The sequence below is a fragment of the Lampris incognitus genome, chromosome 5, assembly GCF_029633865.1.
Source record: "Lampris incognitus isolate fLamInc1 chromosome 5, fLamInc1.hap2, whole genome shotgun sequence".
In the NCBI taxonomy this organism is placed as follows: Eukaryota; Metazoa; Chordata; class Actinopteri; order Lampriformes; family Lampridae; genus Lampris; species Lampris incognitus.
Genome location: NC_079215.1, coordinates 23,456,922 through 23,475,723, shown reverse-complemented (window position 1 = coordinate 23,475,723; position 18,802 = coordinate 23,456,922). Strand labels below are relative to the sequence as shown.

At 44.5% G+C, this 18,802-nt stretch overlaps 2 protein-coding genes across 2 annotated transcripts; both read right to left on the bottom strand.

The window, feature by feature from the left end:
• Positions 1-2,053: 2,053 nt before the first annotated feature.
• fbxl18 (F-box and leucine-rich repeat protein 18) lies at positions 2,054-11,473 on the bottom strand. Its single transcript, XM_056280963.1, has 7 exons — positions 11,345-11,473; positions 8,768-8,965; positions 8,145-8,494; positions 5,388-5,523; positions 4,095-5,179; positions 2,569-2,787; positions 2,054-2,404 (listed from the first exon to the last, which is right to left on the bottom strand). The coding sequence occupies exons 1-7, from the start codon at positions 11,396-11,398 to the stop codon at positions 2,248-2,250; spliced, it is 2,199 nt and encodes a 732-aa protein (XP_056136938.1). The 5' UTR covers positions 11,399-11,473; the 3' UTR covers positions 2,054-2,247.
• A 2,096-nt stretch (positions 11,474-13,569) lies between these two features.
• Positions 13,570-17,234, bottom strand: actb1 (actin, beta 1). Its single transcript, XM_056281008.1, has 7 exons — positions 17,112-17,234; positions 16,124-16,248; positions 15,739-15,978; positions 15,001-15,247; positions 14,714-14,905; positions 14,430-14,611; positions 13,570-14,212 (listed from the first exon to the last, which is right to left on the bottom strand). Exons 2-7 carry the CDS (start codon positions 16,244-16,246, stop codon positions 14,069-14,071), a joined length of 1,128 nt encoding a protein of 375 aa, XP_056136983.1. The 5' UTR covers positions 16,247-16,248; positions 17,112-17,234; the 3' UTR covers positions 13,570-14,068.
• Positions 17,235-18,802: the final 1,568 nt, after the last annotated feature.

The following is an 18,802-nucleotide window of genomic DNA, read 5'->3' as shown; positions in this document are numbered from 1 at the left end:
ATTGTATGAGGAAGTCAGGAGTGGCAGAGAAGTGTGTAGTAGTGGTGCAGGATATGTATGAGGGCAGTGCGACAGTGGTGAGGTGTGCGGTTGGAATGACAGATGGGTTCAAGGTGGAGGTGGGATTACATCAAGGATCGATTCTTAAGCCCTTTCTTGTTTGTAATGGTGATGGACAGACTGACGGACGAGATCAGGCAGGAGTCTCGGTGGACTATGATGTTTGTGGATGACATTGTGATCTGTAGCGAGAGTAGGGTGCAGGTTGAGGAGAGCCTGGAGAAGTGGAGGTATGCACTGGAGAGAAGAGGACTTAAAGTCAGTAGGAACAAGACGGAATACATATGCATGAATGAGAGGGAGGACAGCGCAAGGGTGAGGATGCAAGGAGTAGGTGACGAAGGCATATGAGTTTAAATACTTGGGGTCAACTGTCCAAAGTAATGGGGAGTTCAGAAGAGAGGTAAAGAAGAGAGTGCAGGCAGGGTGAAGTGGGTGGAGAAGAGGAGTGGTTTACGACAGAAGGGTACCAGCAAGAGTTAAAGGGAAGGTTTACAAGTTTACAAGATGGTTGTGAGACCAGCTATGTTATACGGTTTGGAGACGGTGGCACTGATGAAAAGACAGGAGGCGAAACTGTGGGTGGTTGAGTTGAAGATGCTAAGACTTTCATTGGGAGTGATGGAGGACAGGATTAGGAACAAGTTTATGAGAGGGACAGCTCAGGTTGGACGGTTTGGAGACAAAGCGAGAGACGCAAGATTGAGATGGTTTGGACATGTGCAGAGGAGAGATGCTGGGTATATTGGGAGAAGGATGCTGAATAGGGAGCTGCCAGGGAAGAGGAAAAGAGAAGGCCAAAGAGGAGGTTTATGGATGTGGTGAGGGAGGATATGCAGGTGGCTGGTGTGACAGAGGAAGATGCAGAGGCCAGGAAGAGATGGAAACGGATGGTCCGCTGTGGCAACCCCTAAACGGGAGTAGCCAAAAGTAGTAATAGTCTTTGTTCATATATCCATGTTTTCTTAGTAATCAACAGCATTGGAGAATAATAGATGATTGGGTGACAGTACAGCCCAACTCTTCAGCAGCATAACCAACACCACCTCCACTACTAATGTGCATCTGTAGCGATGGAGAAAAAGTTTATGATACTGACATGAACAAACAGAGTTAGACAACCAAACAGTAACATCGTCCATATGGAATTTACTACAAAACTTCATTCAGATGTTCTGTATAAAGTTGTAGAACACAGGGGGATGTCCCTTATCTTTCACTATTTTGGCACTTAATTTCAGCTATTTCAAAAATGACAGACACATCAAGCTGCTTAACACTTAAGCTGTAACTGGGCTGCAGAGGGATGAAGGAGACTTGTTCTTCAACTCGAAGGCCCAAATTCAAGCACCTATGAGGCAAGCATTCATCCTGTTGAAGTGTCCTTGAGCAAGACAATGAGTCTTTTCAACCAAGTGGATAAATTATCACATTTCTTGTTTGTTTATCATTCATCTAGATGTCTAATATGTTGCCCTTGAACCAGCCTGTAATGTGAGGTGTAATAACAGATTACGGGGGCGTCCAAGTGGTGTAGCAGTCTAGTCCAGTGCTTACCAACACAGGGATCATCGGTTTGAATCCCAGTGTTAACTCTGGCTCGGTTGAGCGTGCCTACAGACACAATTGGCCATGTCTGCGGGTGGGAAGCCAGATGTGGGTGTGTGTCCTGGTCGCTGCACTAGCACCTCCTCTGGTCGGTTGGGGCGCCTGCTCGAGGGGGAGGGGGAACTGGGGGGAATAGCATGATCCTCCCACGTGCTACATCCCTCTGGTGAAACTCCTCACTGTCAGGTGAAAAGAAGCAGCTGGCGACTCCACATATATCAGAGGAGGCATGCCCTCCCCGGATTGGCAGAGGGGGTGGAGCATAGACCGGGACGGCTCGGAAGGGTGGAGTGATTGGCCAAATACAATTGGGGAGAAAAAGGGGGGGGGGGGTAACGGATTACAAGATTTGACTGCATTTAGCAGGTGACCCATCAAACATTTGTTGACATCAGCTATGAATTTACTATCCTTTCCTTGGATGGAAAAAAGTCAACACAGTAGCTGCAGATGAACACAATCAGGCTCAGAGGTTTTGGCACACAGTGCTCTGATGGCATTTCAAAATCACAGCTGCCACAAATGGTGTAAACATTTTATCTATTGTTATGTCGACCCCACAGCAACATGTCAAGATTGTCACCGTGGTGATAAAGGTGGGGCTTGGGCCACATGGCTCTGGAACAAGGTCGTCTCATCCAGGAGGTTTAGGGGAATATCTCTAATGACTAAAGGCAAATCTTCATGCTGTAATGGATAGATGACCACACTCAGGGCTGGGCGCTCAGCTGAAAACCTGAGAGAGAACAAGAAAGAATGATGAATTGTGACCATGAAATGCAGTTTTTGTTATAGACTTCTCTCACCTTGATCCATGTTAAATGCCCACCCTGACACTACCTCAACCATCATGTGCACATGCACACACACACACATGCATGCACACACACAAGCATTAACCTGTCAAGTATTGCTTTCTGTAGTGTGCGACAAGCCACCAAGGTACCGCCCATGAACAAGTGACACATCATGACACTGCAACAACGCCCCATGAAGGTTTCTGCAGCACCAGGGTCAAAGGTTCCGCTTCGCGAGATAAGGCAGAGCCGTTGCAGGCGAGTACAATGTGACAAAGCCTCAAAGAATGATGCATTGGCACTCAGGTAGGGCTGCTCCAACCTACATAGAGAGAAATAGGGAGAAGCAGACAAAGATTCAAGAAAATTTGAACTGAAACAAATTTTAACAAAGTTGCCAGCTATCCCCATTAAATGAAACACGAATGGCTAGTGTTCAGGGTTAACACTCACATGGTTTACAGCAGTGGGCTGTGGTGCCAACTTGCATAAAGAATGACTGCTGTGAATTTCAGTGTGAAACATCTCTTTTGCTTGTCAGCAGTTTCAGTACCAGGTGGCAATAAAATGCTTGGTTTTGGGGCAAACTTGATGGAATATTTATACACTTGAGCCAAATCACACTGCAGATATCCATTAATTTTTTTTTGGCTTTTTCCCTTTTTCTCCCCAATTGTATCCGGCCAATTACCCCACTCTTACGAGCTGTCCCGGTTACTGCCCCACCCCCTCTGCCAATCTGGGGAGGGCTGCAGACTACCAGATGCTTCCTCTAATACATATGGAGTCGCCAGCTGCCTCTTTTCACCTGACAGTGAGGAGTTTTGCCAGGGGGACGTAGGGTGTGGGAGGATCACGCTATTCCCCCCCAGTTCCCCCAAACAGGCACCTCGACCAACCAGAGGAGGTGCTAGTGCAGCGACCTGGACACATACCCACATCAAGCTTCCCATCCGCAGACACGGCCCATTGTGTCTGTAGGGACGCTCAACCAATCCGGAGGTAACACGGGGATTCCAACCAGCGATCCCCGTGTTGGTAGGCAATGGAATAGACTGCCATGCCACTCGGACACCCTATCTATTAATTTTCAACTCATCATAATGCCAATCAACATGAACATACTGTGTTTTTAACTAGTCCAATTTGTAATCATAGATATCAATACAGAAAATATGAACAGTCACAATGGTGGTAATTGATATCTATACTTCACTTGTGTCTAGTTAACATGTTAATTCCAGATATCTACATAGTAAATTTAACTAATCAAAATGTTGGTTCATACGAGAGGCTGTTACTCCATTCTGATTTCTGAAAATATGGATTCTAACTTATCAAAATGCAATTGTGACCAGCTCAGGTGATTATGTGTGAAAGTGACATGCCATGCTTGGACTGCATCGGTCAACTTTGGCCATGTTGTTCATTTAGTTAAATCACTAAATGAACAACATGGCCTTGAACTAGTGATTTTGCACATTACGTAAATTATGTCAGAGTTGACCCCTAATTATGAGGAGAAAGAAAAAGCTTATCATCCTGAAGATGAAGATTATTTAGTGGATAAAGTTGTCAAGGTGATTACTTTAAGTTTAGTGCCTGAAGTAGACGTGAGTGTATACTAACCTGAGTTCCTGTAGCTGTGTGCAGTGTCTGAGTGTCTCCAACAGGGCAGTGTTGTAGTTCATGTTTTTTAAGGATCCCAAATTGGCAAGGGATAGAGTCCGAAGGTCTTGGCATCGTTTAGCCACCTGTACCAGCCCTGACCCCTTAAGGACCCCTGGCAGCCCGGCCAGCGTCAGACGGCTTAAATGTGGCAAAGCCTTGAGAGCAGCTATATGTGTATCACCGACTCCTCGAGCCCATGCACACATGCCACGAGGCTCCACACAGGCCCTTGTACAAGCCTCAAGCCGTGGTAGGGCAGAAATAAAACCAGGGCCGGTTACTTCCAAGATCTCCAAAAAAGGGCAGCCAGCTAATAGCTGTGTCAGCCCTAGGGTGCTGTCCCTGGACAAAGAGAGCTCTGAATCTGGCTTGTAATTCTGGAGCCCCACACGGGGAGCCCTTTTCAACCCGAGCAACAGGGAAGGAGGGCCAGTTTGTGAGGAGAGGTTGTGTGAATTTGAGCCATCCGACAGGGCGCAAGCAGCCAGCGCGAGGGAGCGTAGGTGTCCTAGTTTGGACAGGCTAGCGCAAAGATGCATTTCTCCACCAAGCCCAGGCATGTTTTCATGGTGAAAGTGTGTGTGCATAAGATTGAGGTGTTTGAGATTGGGACAACCAACAACTAGTCGATTCATCGTTGTGGGAACCAGCTGATCTTCACCCCCGCGCATCCCACCACACTCTGAGTAAGGGGCATGGCTCATCCCACTGAGGTTGAGGCTGATCAGTTGTGTAGTATCTTTAACTCCACCCTCTAGCAATGACCGGAAGACCTGTGGCCATAATGCTGGGCAACGACTGAAGCTGAGGTGCCTCGGGCTGCTACCCTGTAGCGTTCGCCCGATTGACAGTGAATCCAACCAAGAGCGAGGAAGCTGCAAGGCCTCCAGATCGCCATGGTGACCCAAGCTGTGGGCCAATGAGGTAGCAGTGGACCAGTGTGCAGGGTTTGGACCAGGAATTGATATGAGGAAGACTCGAAGACGCTCTGGAACATGGACACTGAACACTGCTAGGTAGAGGAGGAGCAAGGTCTGGTTTACCTGTAATAATCAACACACAAAACCAATTAAATATATAGATTGTTTTCATTATCTAAGTATATTGCAGATAAGAGAAAAGATTACAGACTCACATGCTTGGAAACACATGCACACAAACACACACACACACACACACACACACACACACACACACACACACACACACACACACACACACACACACACACACACACACACACACACTGACCTCTCCTGGGGCCAGTCTTGCAATGAACTCCTCTAACTGTTGGTAATGTGGTACACTGCTCTGGCCCACCATTAACTGGCAGCACACACTAGCACCCTCTCTGGTCACATCTGGGATATCAAACTGCAGTGTCAACCTATATTGCAGATACACACACACACACACACACACACACACACACACACACACACACACACACACACACACACACACACACACGTAAGAAGAGATGCACCGATCCACTTTTTTTGGGGGGAGGGGCACTTTCCCCCTTTTTTTCTTCCAATTGTACTTGGCCAATTACCCCACTCTTCCGAGCTATCCCGGTCGCTACTCCACCCCTTCTGCCGAGTCGGAGAGGGCTGCAGACTACCATGCCTCCTCTGATACATGTGGAGCCGCCAGCCGCTTCTTTTCACCTGACAGTGAGGAGTTTCACCAGGGGGACGTAGCGCGTGGGAGGATCACGCTATTCCCCCCAGTTCCCCCTCCCCCCCAAACAGAGGAGGCACTAATGCAGCGACCAGGACACATACCCACATTTGGCTTCCCACCCGCAGACACGGCCAATTGTGTCTGTAGAGACGCCCGACCAAGCCGGAGGTAACAGGGGGATTTGAACTGGCCATCCTCATGTTGGTAGGCAACGGAATAGACCACCACGAATACCCTGCCGATCCACTTTTTATCAGTTCCGATCAGATTCCTGAATTTGGATATCTGCCGATACCGACACCAGAGCTCTTTTTTCTTGATTATTATTATTGTTGTCATTGACATTGTCATTGTTGGTATTATGTGTAAGGTTACAATGAGGCTGTAGTAAACCACACAGCATTTCTTGTTAAAAGTGCAAAAAAATGTATTAAATTTAAATTTATTCCAAAACAATTTATTTGAGCTGTAGTTTAAGTAGGCTTCACATACAAACAGGTGTAGGGGTGCAAATCGCTATGGCAACTCCTTTAATGTGTTAACTGACTTAGAGTCAAACTGTGCTTTTTTCCCCCTCTCCAAATGACCTAAAATAAGAAGACCTATCCTGCAGTAATTTCATGTAAAATGCCAGAAAGATTTACATTTTTTTGTTGGTGAAAGACATAAAACAACACTGACCAAGTCGTGATCAGTAAAACCAAGTGGAAATGTGTTGCTGCTGACTAACCTGGTGTTAGGGTGTCTGGTGATATACAGCCCGTCTAGTCTGGCAGCACTGACCCTGTTCCCTGAAACCTTTACCCATGTGTACTGTCTGCTGTTTGCACCTTTTATTCCCCAAGCATCAATTAAATCAAATTGTGACAATAACCTGGATAAAGTGATGGAAGATTGTAAATGTGGTTCTTCATTTGTCCTGTCTCATGTCGTCACTGAGAGCCAGCAGGGGGAGGATGATAATATGATCCTCCTTCTCCTGGCTCTTGGTGACAGGCAGGTCCACTGTCGCCTCCTGCCCAGGCTCGGCTGCAACAACTGCTGGGGAGGTTACGCACACAGCAGTGCCACTAATTCCACACACACCGGATCCCTCTGATATAGTTACTATGTCCTCTACATCCATTTGATCTTTCTCTGAATTACTATGGAGTTTAGGAGACTCCCAAGTTTACATTTTGTGGGGGATTCACTTGTTTCCTTGCAGTCATCACCCTCATTACCCCCCCCCCGCCTCCTTGCTACTGCCCACCCACTTCAGCCCGCTGCTTCTGCATCCTCTGCTTCCTGCACTCTATGCGGGAAAGTGAAGCGCTTGTGTCCCACGTACCCGCACTCAAAACACTTCATATTAACTGAACTTACATATATCATTTCGGCTATGGGCTTAAAATTGCATCATTACATATTCATAATTAATATAAAAAACATTAGACTATTGAATCTGAATTGGTCGTGGATCCGTAATGTCAGTCCGATATCCTATGTGTGAATTACATCAGTATCGGCACCCTATTCCGATACTGGATCGGAACCAACTCTACTTGTAACCATGAAGGCATTAAAACCATTATGTGTTCTGTCCTTTGACAGATGGATCAATGAAAACATCACTATGAGTACACACATTTGAACATATAGCAATCACCATAGTGGTGCTAAGCTTTATATATGGTCCAGGTATGTGAATAGGGAAGATTCCTCGTCAGCCTCATTACCCGTTTAAAAGAGCTCACTAGTCAAATGCAAAAACCATTTTGACCACCTTAAAGCTACAATCCTGAAAATTGTTGAGTTTCTTTAACCTGCTGACACCTATCATGTTATTGCTAACACAGAGTGATGTCTGACCAGTCAAAGACAAGAGATCCATTTGAAATGAAGCAAAGTCTCTGACGCTAATTATGTCAGAACCTTCACTGCCACCCCCCCCCTAAAAAAAAACAGGACCAAAGCTGAGTTTTAGCTATTGATGTTGAATCTGTTGGTAAAGGTCTTCTATGAGCTTGGTCTGCCACATCTGCTTGTTAGCCACAAAAACTTTGCCATTTCTGCTACCTATGTTATTCTTCTGCATTTGGCTTCTATGTTGAAAATTCAAAATGTGCCCTATCATTTCTATGCAATATTTGCTGTGAGCAGCTACTAGAGTACTAATGATGTGAATATTTGCAGATTATTTATGGTCTCAAATACCAGTAATAAAATCTATCAAAAAGACATTCATTTACACAAAAAAATTTTTCAGGATTGTAGCTTCAATTCACCTGGCCCATTAGCCTATATTATATTGAATTTCACAGTTCTCACTGAGGTCCTAACCTTCGTAACTGGGCACAGCAAGGTACCACGCCGTAACTTGGTGTGAGAAGTGTCTGTCTTAGCTCGGAGAGATTGCTCAGCACATCAACTGCCTCTGAACTTAGCTGGGCTGCGTTGAAGCCTGGCGCCACATCAAAAGCAAGAGACTTGAGGAGAGAGAGTGAGGCGAGGAGGCGGGAGAGACGGAGCGACGTGAACCGACAGCCAGTGACATCAAGGTGTGTCACTGCCCGGCAGCGAACAAGATGCTCCATGGTGGAGCCAGACAGCCAATAGCAGCCCCTCAGACTGAGGGACTGCACGTGATTGGCCAGCTGCTTCAATAGCTGCCTCACAGATAGGTCACTGGCCTGAAGGGAAAATCAGACAGGAATAAGAAAACCAAAACAATAGAATATGTTCAATGGTAAATTACAACAGATTACCCACTGCGGTATTAAGCCAATGTTGAAACCCAAACTGCCAGTTTTGCTGTTAAGCCTACATATTCATACATCATTTTGATGGAGGTAGGTGAACATACATATTAGTCATGAACATGTCTGTGAAACCTTAATCACATTACTATAAAGAATCACATTACAATCCCCTCTATGATTTCCAACAAGGATGAGGGGTATTACCGTGTATTCCTCAGACAAACAAACATGTGCAAGAAGCGTCTTGTCATGACAAAGTGTGTGTAACTTGTGGCAGACTTGTGCCACATTCAGCAGCAAGTCACACACAGGCACATGACAGAGGATGCAGAGGAGGATCTCATCAGAAAGAGCCGATATTCCCACAGAGTTAACGGCCATCACATCCTCCTCACAAAGAGCCTGAAGAAGAGGGTGAAAAAAGGGAAAAAAATAGTAAAAAAAATGCACATAACTGAAAGTACACAAAATTCACACTCTTAGTAAAGGGTCAGTGTGATAGTGGTTAGTGAATCAGTAGATTCAGTGCAGGATCACACTTGAGTAGGGCCAGCATGGCCTCAGTGAGGAAAACTTCGATGCATCTGTATATTTTTAAAATGATGGACATTATACAGCATTGAGGCATGTTTGCATTGGTTGTTAGCTCAATAAATGGGTGTTTCATATGCTAGTATAAGTGCCTTGGTGATTTCTTCTCACAGTAAGCAGTTAAACACCATATTCAGCCATTGATAGCAATCCCAAATTCTTGTGTTGTATTTTGCTATTCTGCACGTTGACATCTTTTGTCCAAACACAAGCTTGTGTTTAGACAAAAGATGATAGCTAACCAAATATAATGGAATATTTTCTAGAGAAAACATGCAAAAATAACCGCTAAACTTTTTCTTTGTCTGTGTGTATGTGGCTTTGATTGCCCCTCTTTGAACATGCCTCTCCACGAAGGATGGGATGCAGAATATACTACACTTAATTTTAAGACCTAAATGACAGTCTCAAATTACTGAATTACACTGCTAACTTCATTGTCTACAGTTAGAATTATAGCTTTATTTTCCAATAAACCAAAAAATGTTTGGCCATTATTTGTACTCTACAAAAAGGCATCAATATTGATTTGGCAACATTGCCACCGGTTGTCAAAATAGAGTAACTGTGAAGGAAGCCCTTTTCAATTTTCATGATCCAGATGTCTTGAAGAGACAAGTTATAGATGAAGAAAGGATGAAATTTAGAGAAGTGGAAAGAGTAAAAATGACTAAACAATAAACATGAATGTGACTTTTTTATGCAATCAGTATCTAGTAGACACTAAGCCCTGTGGGATTGCCACAGTAAATTGTGTGTTTAAAAAAACCCAAATCAAATCTAACCTGTTCCTCTTTAGGACTGTTATTGTGTGCAGCAGACTATTCTGTGTTCTGCCAATAGGCAGCGATCAGCACACACCACAGGAGCGAGCCTATAAAGCCAGAAGGTTCAAAACAGCTCCATTCTAGACAACCGTCTTCCTCTTTAAGATGAGCTGATGATGTTCTGGTTCATTTTGCTAGATCAGGTACATTTTTCACTAGGTAAGTAAATAGCAATTGGTTGCACATCTGCATAAAACCTATAAAAATAAACGAAGATAGTGTATTTTCCATTTGCCGTATCATTTTAAGTCTTCCGAGCCGTCCCGGTCACTGCTCCACCACCTCTGCCGATGCGGCGAGGGCTGCATACTTCCACATGTCTCCTCCAATACAAGTGGAGTCGCCAGCCGCTTCTTTTCACCTGACAGTGACGAGTTTCGCCAGAGAGACGTAACGCGTGGGAGGATCACGCTATTCCCCAGCCCCCCCCCCCCCCGAACAGGCTCGATCGCCATTAGAATCAGATGGCACCTTGTTTTGGATGCGTGGTTTTTGTCAATGGAATGACACTTTTGGGTGACATCAAGATAGGCAAACCGCTGTCTGACAAAGCTGTAATTTTTGCATTCAATCGCATCTAAATTTAGAGATTAAAGGTGGTGATTACGTCTCTCCCAACCGTTTTTATTTTTCCGTAAGGAAATTCACAAACTGAAAATGTGCAAAATCGTGTTCAGAGTAGAATAAAGGGAATATGTGGCAAAAAAAATAAAAAATCTTGAGCATGCGAGTGTCGTATTCACAACATCAACGGTAAACGTATTAATGACGCAAGAATTTATAAAATAAAATTCGACACGGCTCAAAGTGGATAATGATAGATTGTGGTACATCTTCAACACACTAACAGATAGGACCTACCATGATGGTTGAACGCAGTGGTGACGCCTGATTGACACAGCATTAGCTTTTTATTGGCACTCTCCACTCAGCCCACTTCTCATTCTGCTGCCAGATATTACTGACTCAATCACCTGTTCAAGCATCCCTTTTGCGGATGTTTTCAGTGGTGCCAAATTAATCTGGACCACATTTCTTTAAGCAGGGAACAAATTATTAGAAGTAACTTTAAGCAACGCGATGCATGTCATTTTAAGTTAGCCAAATACTTGGGGTTTCAATAACTACATCTGTCAAACAATATTCCAAGGCATTATTTGCGTGCTACGCAGATATAGTTTAATACATGGTTAAATGGATTCACTGACATAGAATATAAGGGGAAAGTTGAGGGAGATATAACGCAGATAAATCTTTTTTTAGAGATAAAGAATATATTCGCCTAGCTAGCAAGTGTTCGCGAGTTAGCTAGTTAGCCAACTAAGCAAATATGTGGTGTTTTAAAAAAAATATTCACTCTTACCTGTACATGTGAGTGGTCCACGTCTTCCGATATTCCAGTCATGGCTGAACTCATGCTTATCGATATCCAGAATGTCTTATTAAGAATAGCTTCCTTAGATGACTGGTAAATTACAACAGACTGACAGATCTCTCGAACGCGGGCATAAAGATCTGGTGCTACAGATCAACATCGGAACCTTTTCAGAGACGGACCGAACCCCCCCCGCCCTCTCTAGCTCTTTCCAAATGTTTGGGCACGGGCAAGATGTCGGAATAAGTCCGTTTCTGTATATAGACTGAAAAAAAGAACAGTTCATACAGCTATCTTTCTTTAACGTCACAAGATAATGGCTGGTAGTACGTGTGTGTAATTTAGAAAGAACATTCACTTACTTTATTCATGAAACTATTCATATGGTGGATTCCAAATAATCACTAACAGACCAGTTGAGATTAAAACAAAAACAAACAAACAACTAGTAAACCAGTACGAGACAGCATGGGATACTGGCAATTTTTTATTTATTTTTTTAGAAAATAAAATGTTATCAATTCTAATTAAAAGGTTTACAAGATGGTTGTGAGACCAGCTGTTACATGGTTTGGAGACAGTGGTACCGACAAAAAGACAGCAGGCGGAGCTGGAGATGGCAGAGTTAAAGATGCTAAACTTTTCACTGGGAGTGACGAAGAAGGACAGGATTAGATTCTAGAGGAGTGTGGTGGACACGTATTGGGGACAGAATTCAACCCAGGAACTAAGGGTTAAGTCATGGTTGCCCTGGCAGGTTAACGCAGGGTTAAGTTATGGTTGTCCAGCCAGTTTTCTGATTATTCTTGCCACCTCCACTCAGTCGAGCTGTGGTTTGGTTGCTCTCTGATTTACCGTGGATTAAAGAAAGTTGCCTACACGGCTAAAGTGTGAACCTACGGTCTTCTCCGTTCCTTCGGCTCTACAGGAGTATATTAGAGGGACAGCTCAGGTTGGACGGTTCGGAGACAAAGCAAGAGAGGCAAGATTGAGATGGCTTGGACATGTGTGGAGAAGGATGCTGAATATGGAGCTGCCAGAGAAGAGGAAAAGAGGAAGGCCAAAGAGGAGGTTTATGGGTCTGGTGAGGGAGGACATGCAGGTGGCTGGCGTGACAGAGGACGATGCAGAGGACAGGAGGAGATGGAAACGGATAACCCGCTGTGGCGACCCCTAACGGGAGCAGCCGAAAATAGTAGCAGTTATCAATTCTAATAGAAGATGAATGGTATATTTGGTCTACTGGAGTGTCAGCTGAATTGAGCACTGGTTAATGTACAGGTCCCTCAGAAAGTACTGTATCCACAATGACCTCAAATTCCTTTGGGATAACTGATATGCACATGTGGATTGAAGTCTACATACAAGCAACGTATTATTCAACAATTGAGTCAACAAACTCTTGCTAAACTAATATTCACTGTACAAAGGTTTTCATATAGAATAACCCTATTATTCCAGGTAAAGTATTTGTGAAGTGACACATTTATTGATAAGGGAGAGCAAGAAAGTTGGGATTCTGGTTAAAATAAAGGAAGTTTCAGTCTTATAGATTTAAGGTCTCCTAACTTGAACATGAGGTATGAAATAACCACACCAATTTCAGATTTAGTAACGGTTTTATCCAACTGACTTTGCAACATTGGTGGTTAAACACAAGGTGTCATGTCCTCCTGAATTTAATTCACTGCATGTAATTTTTCTAAATGACACCAAAGTATGCTACTGGTTTTAGACAAAATTGCTGCTTAAGCAAGCCTGTAGATACTCAACCTAGTGCCAAATGTTTTGGTTATTCCTTAAAGGCTATTGACCACCACCTCAACTGGGAGTAGTTATACAGGCGTTCACTAGAAAAGCTTCTCACATGCACAATGAGGAGTCAATGCCACTACCTTCAACCCTGGGAGATGCTCCAATTGCCACATGGGCCAACAAAGGACAGCATGTAGGGTGAAAGGTTTGGTCATTGAAAGTAATGTTTAGTTGCCTTGCAAATACTTAAATCTGAGGAGTTTCACAGGTATGGTTAATGAACTTTTGGGTTACCCGGCCTAGATGCAAAAACCCATTTACTCACGTGCAATTTGTAGTGTGGTTTCCAATGCAGCATGCCAGAAACAGTTCCTGACCAGGACTACATAGACTTAAATGGTACAGTGAAGAAGAACATTTTAAACTCACATTTCTACTTAAGAAGGAAGAGGCGATAGTCTCAGACATGTGCACTTTATTGAGTTCTTCGTATTGGTCAGTGTACCTCCTTACAAGGTAAAAGCTGTCTTTTGCATAATGACAAACAAAACCATAACGACAAACAAAACCAGACCAAGAATCATTTAAGGCTGAACGTACAAAACAAGTTTCAGATTACATAATTTACATAAGCAATACTACAGTTCTGTTGGGCAACAGACCCAGCAGGGAATAAAACCTTCATAGAGGTAAATAAGGTAGTGAACAGACAGACATCTGGAATGACCTACAACAACGGACATGTTCCTCCCACACATACACTGCCTGGACTACTCGGTGAGATCACATCCTGTGAAAAGTTTTCCCCATGAGGGGCATGGTACCATAGCCATTGTTATGAAGGAAAGTAGGAAGGGTCTGCCAGGGGCTATACACAGTGTCAAAAGGTGTTCCCAATGTGCTGAACCAAAGTCGTTTACGTTTGCAGTGGCGTGTTAAGGGAGGGCATCAGTCCGTTTAGAAGCACTTCCTGTGGACAATGCTGGGACCAGACTCATCATACTCTTGCTTGCTGATCCACATCTGCTGGAAGGTGGACAGAGAGGCCAGGATGGAGCCACCAATCCAGACAGAGTACTTCCGCTCTGGGGGAGCAATGATCTGTAGGGAGAGGGATGAACCAGGCTTTTTAAAATCATGTCAAAAGTTGTACATTATCATCTTTATCCAAGTGCATTAGTGGCTGAACACACAAGGTTTAGGACACACACCCAAACCACAACATTGATGAAAGTTTGCCTGCAGTGGGTGAATGTGTCCACCAAGTGGCAGTAAAGGTCCAGAGAATGTTCTAGAACTGAACAAGGGTAAGTTTTACCTTGATCTTCATGGTTGTGGGTGCCAGGGAAGTGATCTCCTTCTGCATGCGGTCAGCAATACCCGGATACATTGTGGTGCCACCAGACAGGACTGTGTTAGCATACAGATCCTTACGAATGTCAACATCACACTTCATGATGCTGTTGAACGTTGTCTCATGGATACCACAAGATTCCATTCCTGGTTGGGGGGGGGTGGGCATGCATTTTTAGTTTGGATGTCACAGGTGCGCAGTATTGGCCTTTTTATATACATTAAAAAAAAAAACCTGACTTCACTCACCAAGGAAGGATGGCTGGAACAGGGCCTCTGGGCAACGGAACCTCTCATTCCCAATGGTGATAACCTGTCCATCAGGCAGCTCATAGCTCTTCTCCAGGGAGGAAGAAGAGGCAGCAGTGCTCATCTCCTGCTCAAAGTCCAGTGCAACGTAGCACAGCTTCTCCTTAATGTCACGCACAATCTCACGCTCAGCTGTTTACAGAGAGAAAGGGTCGATTAAATCAAAGCTATATTTCAACCCAAAGTACATACACTCACCATGTCAGGTTATTTAAAGATGTGCCAACCTGTTGTGGTGAAACTGTAGCCCCTCTCAGTCAGGATCTTCATGAGGTAGTCTGTGAGGTCCCGGCCAGCCAAGTCCAACCTGAGGATGGCATGGGGAAGGGCATAGCCCTCATAGATGGGGACCGTGTGAGTCACACCATCACCTGAGTCCATGACAATACCAGTGGTACGACCAGAAGCATACAGGGACAGCACAGCCTGGATGGCCACATACATGGCAGGGGTATTGAAGGTCTCAAACATGATCTGGAAGATAGATGTATAAAAAAAAAATTAGTCACTGCTGCAGTGAGTCAATTGTTTTACATTAGTAGCCTTGCATTTGAAGGAAACTGCACACTGGTCTGTTTAGCTTTGTACACACACCCCATGCCAAGTCAATTACACTACAGCCAAACTTTCTTAATCAGTTTGTTCAATTATTTTAGTATAGTAATCCTCTATGATGAGCATACATATAATTAGTTGCTTGGAAATAGCCGTCAAGGTTCTTTGGCCAATGTGAGCCAGTATGAAAACCAACATCATGCACATATGTACAGTCATTCCCAATCACCAAGGTATAAAACCTGAAGCTTCCATAGAGAAGAAAGATCAGCTCAGGAAAGAGGAAACCTGGAGTGAAGGAGCAGGAATGTGTGGGACAGACTGAACAGAAACTCCAAAACAGCACAGATTCCTGATTTAAGAATCTACATGAACAGAGCAACGTGGGTAATTGTATCTGTTCCTTTTACCTGGGTCATCTTTTCCCTGTTAGCTTTGGGATTGAGGGGAGCTTCTGTAAGCAGGACTGGGTGCTCCTCAGGTGCAACTCTCAACTCATTGTAGAAGGTGTGATGCCAGATCTTCTCCATGTCGTCCCAGTTGGTGACAATACCGTGCTCAATGGGATACTTCAGGGTCAGGATACCCCTCTTGCTCTGTGCCTCATCACCCACGTAGCTGTCTTTCTGGCCCATACCCACCATAACACCCTTGGGGAAACGAGCAAAAAAAAAAAAGGTTAGTTGCAATGTATGCCAGCAAATGAATGAATAATTAAGCCACTGGAGCAGCCATACCACATCAGATTAAAAGACTTCATATTCAATAGTCAAAGGCTAGAGTATGTGGTGGTACCTGATGTCTGGGACGTCCAACAATGGAAGGGAAGACTGCACGTGGGGCATCATCTCCTGCAAAGCCGGCTTTGCACATGCCAGAGCCATTGTCAACAACGAGAGCGGCAATTTCGTCTTCCATTTCTGATGGAGAAAAAAACAAGTTTGACATTTAATGAGGTATTTACATTTTACCACCTGCGAGTTGCAACCTTGTCATTATAGAAATTGAACGCTGGATGTCGCAGCGGTGCCCTGCTCCAGACCAAGTCCAGGAGATGCGAAACAAAGACGGTCTCTCCCTTGGTCTCACTATGGCCATATAAGGCAATAATCAGACTAGCTTTGGCATGATGGCAGCCCGGCCCGTGAAACCGCCCATGTGTGGTTTTAACTACAAACGGCTGTCACATCGGTGGCCCCTCCCTTCATCTGGGTTCATCCTAGCCACGGAGGTATGCATTTTCAACCGGTCGTTAGTTTCACTATAAAGCACGGAACCGTTTTCCTACTCTACACGATGCGCTTAAGCGTCAAACCAAACTGTTGAAAGCCTGAAACCCGTCCGCCAACTCCACCCCGTTATATGAGTGAGGTTAAGACTGACCACTGAACCGACAACTTGTTACGTTATCCGACATCGTGACCTCGAAAAGGAGAGCCGCTGGGGGGGGGGGGGGGGTTGAATCGTAACCGACACCTATGACTCCAGACACTTCACTTAGCGGTTTCAACACATTTTGATGATGCATTCCCACAACACAAGAAACAGACGCCGCATGCATGGGGGAGGGGGGGATTACAGGGATGCGAAGAAAATAGGTCACGGTTAACCTCAAGGCGAGCCGTTGAATAGAGAAACTCCGCCATGTTTTAAGAACTTTTAAAAGATCGCTCGCTCCGTGCTCCTAGACGGAGGGCACAAAAAAATCTATAAATTTTCGGCAAGCATGCATTCAACTGTCCCCGACGCATAGCTATCAATTCATCTTTAAAAGCTCGCTTACCTGTGTTTAGTAGGGGGGGGGAAGTGTTTCCGCTTGTGAGATTTGGTTAATTGAGTTGCTCCACTTGAGCGCGACGCCAGAGGCTTGACTGCAACATAAGCGGCTGCGCAGCGGGACTTTAAAAGGGGCCGGTGCCGCAGCCCCTGTCCATAAAAGGCGAACTTTCCGCACAGCGTCTTCCAATTGGTCCGTCCTCATCCACTAGGTGTGGCGCAATTCAGATCATGTGTCTGTGTTCTGAGAAGAGACGGGCCAAACATCACAGAAGTGCCCCACATAATGCTAATATTTCTCAACCGACTGTCAGTCACTTACTTTGGGGCGCGGGGAATTTAGTTATTGTCCTTTTATTGCAGATGTAAGAAAGACTATCAAAAGGCGACAAAAACTACTACTTGGAACACGTTCTGAAACGATCCCTCTTGGCCTTGTTGCAAAGAGCCATCCTTGGGCTAACCCTGAATTCCTCTGATGAATAGGTGTCACTGACATTGAGATAATCAGTAAATGTTGATTGCAATCCGAATTTCCACCGTATTGGTGTTGATTGTTTTCGCATCGGCTGCATTCCGAAGGGGGTCTGTCTACAAGGCCTGCTTGGCAAAGTGGCCAAATGATACACAATCTTTGCACTTCAGAGTGTTGCCATAATACCACATGAAAGTAGCATGAGTTTACTGTTCAGTTCTGGTCTATACTATTCCGTTCTACACTATGTGATTGATATTCAAGTGCAGAGCATAGACTAGGATGTTTAGACACAACAGTTTCAATTTAGGGGTATGAGTTGGGTGAAATATGAGTGAATTGTATGATACCGAAGTACTTTTTTTATCTACTTGTAGCAGCAAACGTGAACAAATGGTACAAAGACCTTGGAGCTCATATGCAAAATCAGGATGGGGGCGATTACAATTCAGGGTCATTGACTGCGCTGTTAACATATTGACGGGTTCACAGAATACCATACCACATACATATACACATGCAGTGTTGACAGTAATACTTTATGTGTGGTCAAAGTCAAACTCACTGGGGTAGGGTTACAACAAACTCTCAGCTGGCTGTAAATCTCTCAGCCATCATCGCTTGCCGGCTTGAGTGACTACATAAATGACTTAAGGTCGAGAGCGTTAACCCCAGTCATCTTGAATAGAGAGAGCAGAAACTGACAGGTGTGTGTTTTCTGATACATATTTATATTGGGTGTTAAAGTAGAGTGACAGGTTTTTTATGGGTCTGTTACATTTATGTTATTTAATAATCTGTGTATGACTCACCCAATTGGGTGTGCTCTTATGCATGCTCATTCATGCACCTGCCCACAGATTACACGACACACATACACATACACACACGAGCAGAAAGTATTCCCACACCCACACTCAGGTATGCAGTTCCAACTTCCTGTACCTGTTAAGGTCTGTTGAGGTCTTGGCAATAACAAAATTGGAATTCATTGCACAAAACTCATCTCATCACCACGTATTTAATCATTTGGTTGGGGCGCTGTTGCAGCTGAATAAGGGCACTGGATAAAGACCCGTAAACTTACTCTTGGAATTCCTACCAGCTGTATGTGCTCCAAATAAGGCTATATAGAGCCAGCTCACCAGGAGGGACAGGAAACAGTTTTTACACATCTTCTCATCTGTATTAGCGCACAGGAAGTGACCACACAGATGCATACA

Excerpts from the sequence above, each read along its gene's own strand:
- actb1 (XM_056281008.1), bottom strand. The coding sequence starts at position 16,246 with ATGGAAGACGAAATTGCCGCTCTCGTTGTTGACAATGGCTCTGGCATG. Across the intron at positions 15,248-15,738 it reads ACAGGGAAAAGATGACCCAG|ATCATGTTTGAGACCTTCAA; the intron begins GTAAAAGGAACA and ends TCTATCTTCCAG. Across the intron at positions 14,906-15,000 it reads CTACAGTTTCACCACAACAG|CTGAGCGTGAGATTGTGCGT; the intron begins GTTGGCACATCT and ends CTCTGTAAACAG.
- fbxl18 (XM_056280963.1), bottom strand. The coding sequence starts at position 11,398 with ATGAGTTCAGCCATGACTGGAATATCGGAAGACGTGGACCACTCACAT. Across the intron at positions 2,788-4,094 it reads ACACAGCTACAGGAACTCAG|GTTGGAGCAGCCCTACCTGA; the intron begins GTTAGTATACAC and ends CTCTCTATGTAG. Across the intron at positions 2,405-2,568 it reads CAGAAAGCAATACTTGACAG|GTTTTCAGCTGAGCGCCCAG; the intron begins GTTAATGCTTGT and ends GTTCTCTCTCAG.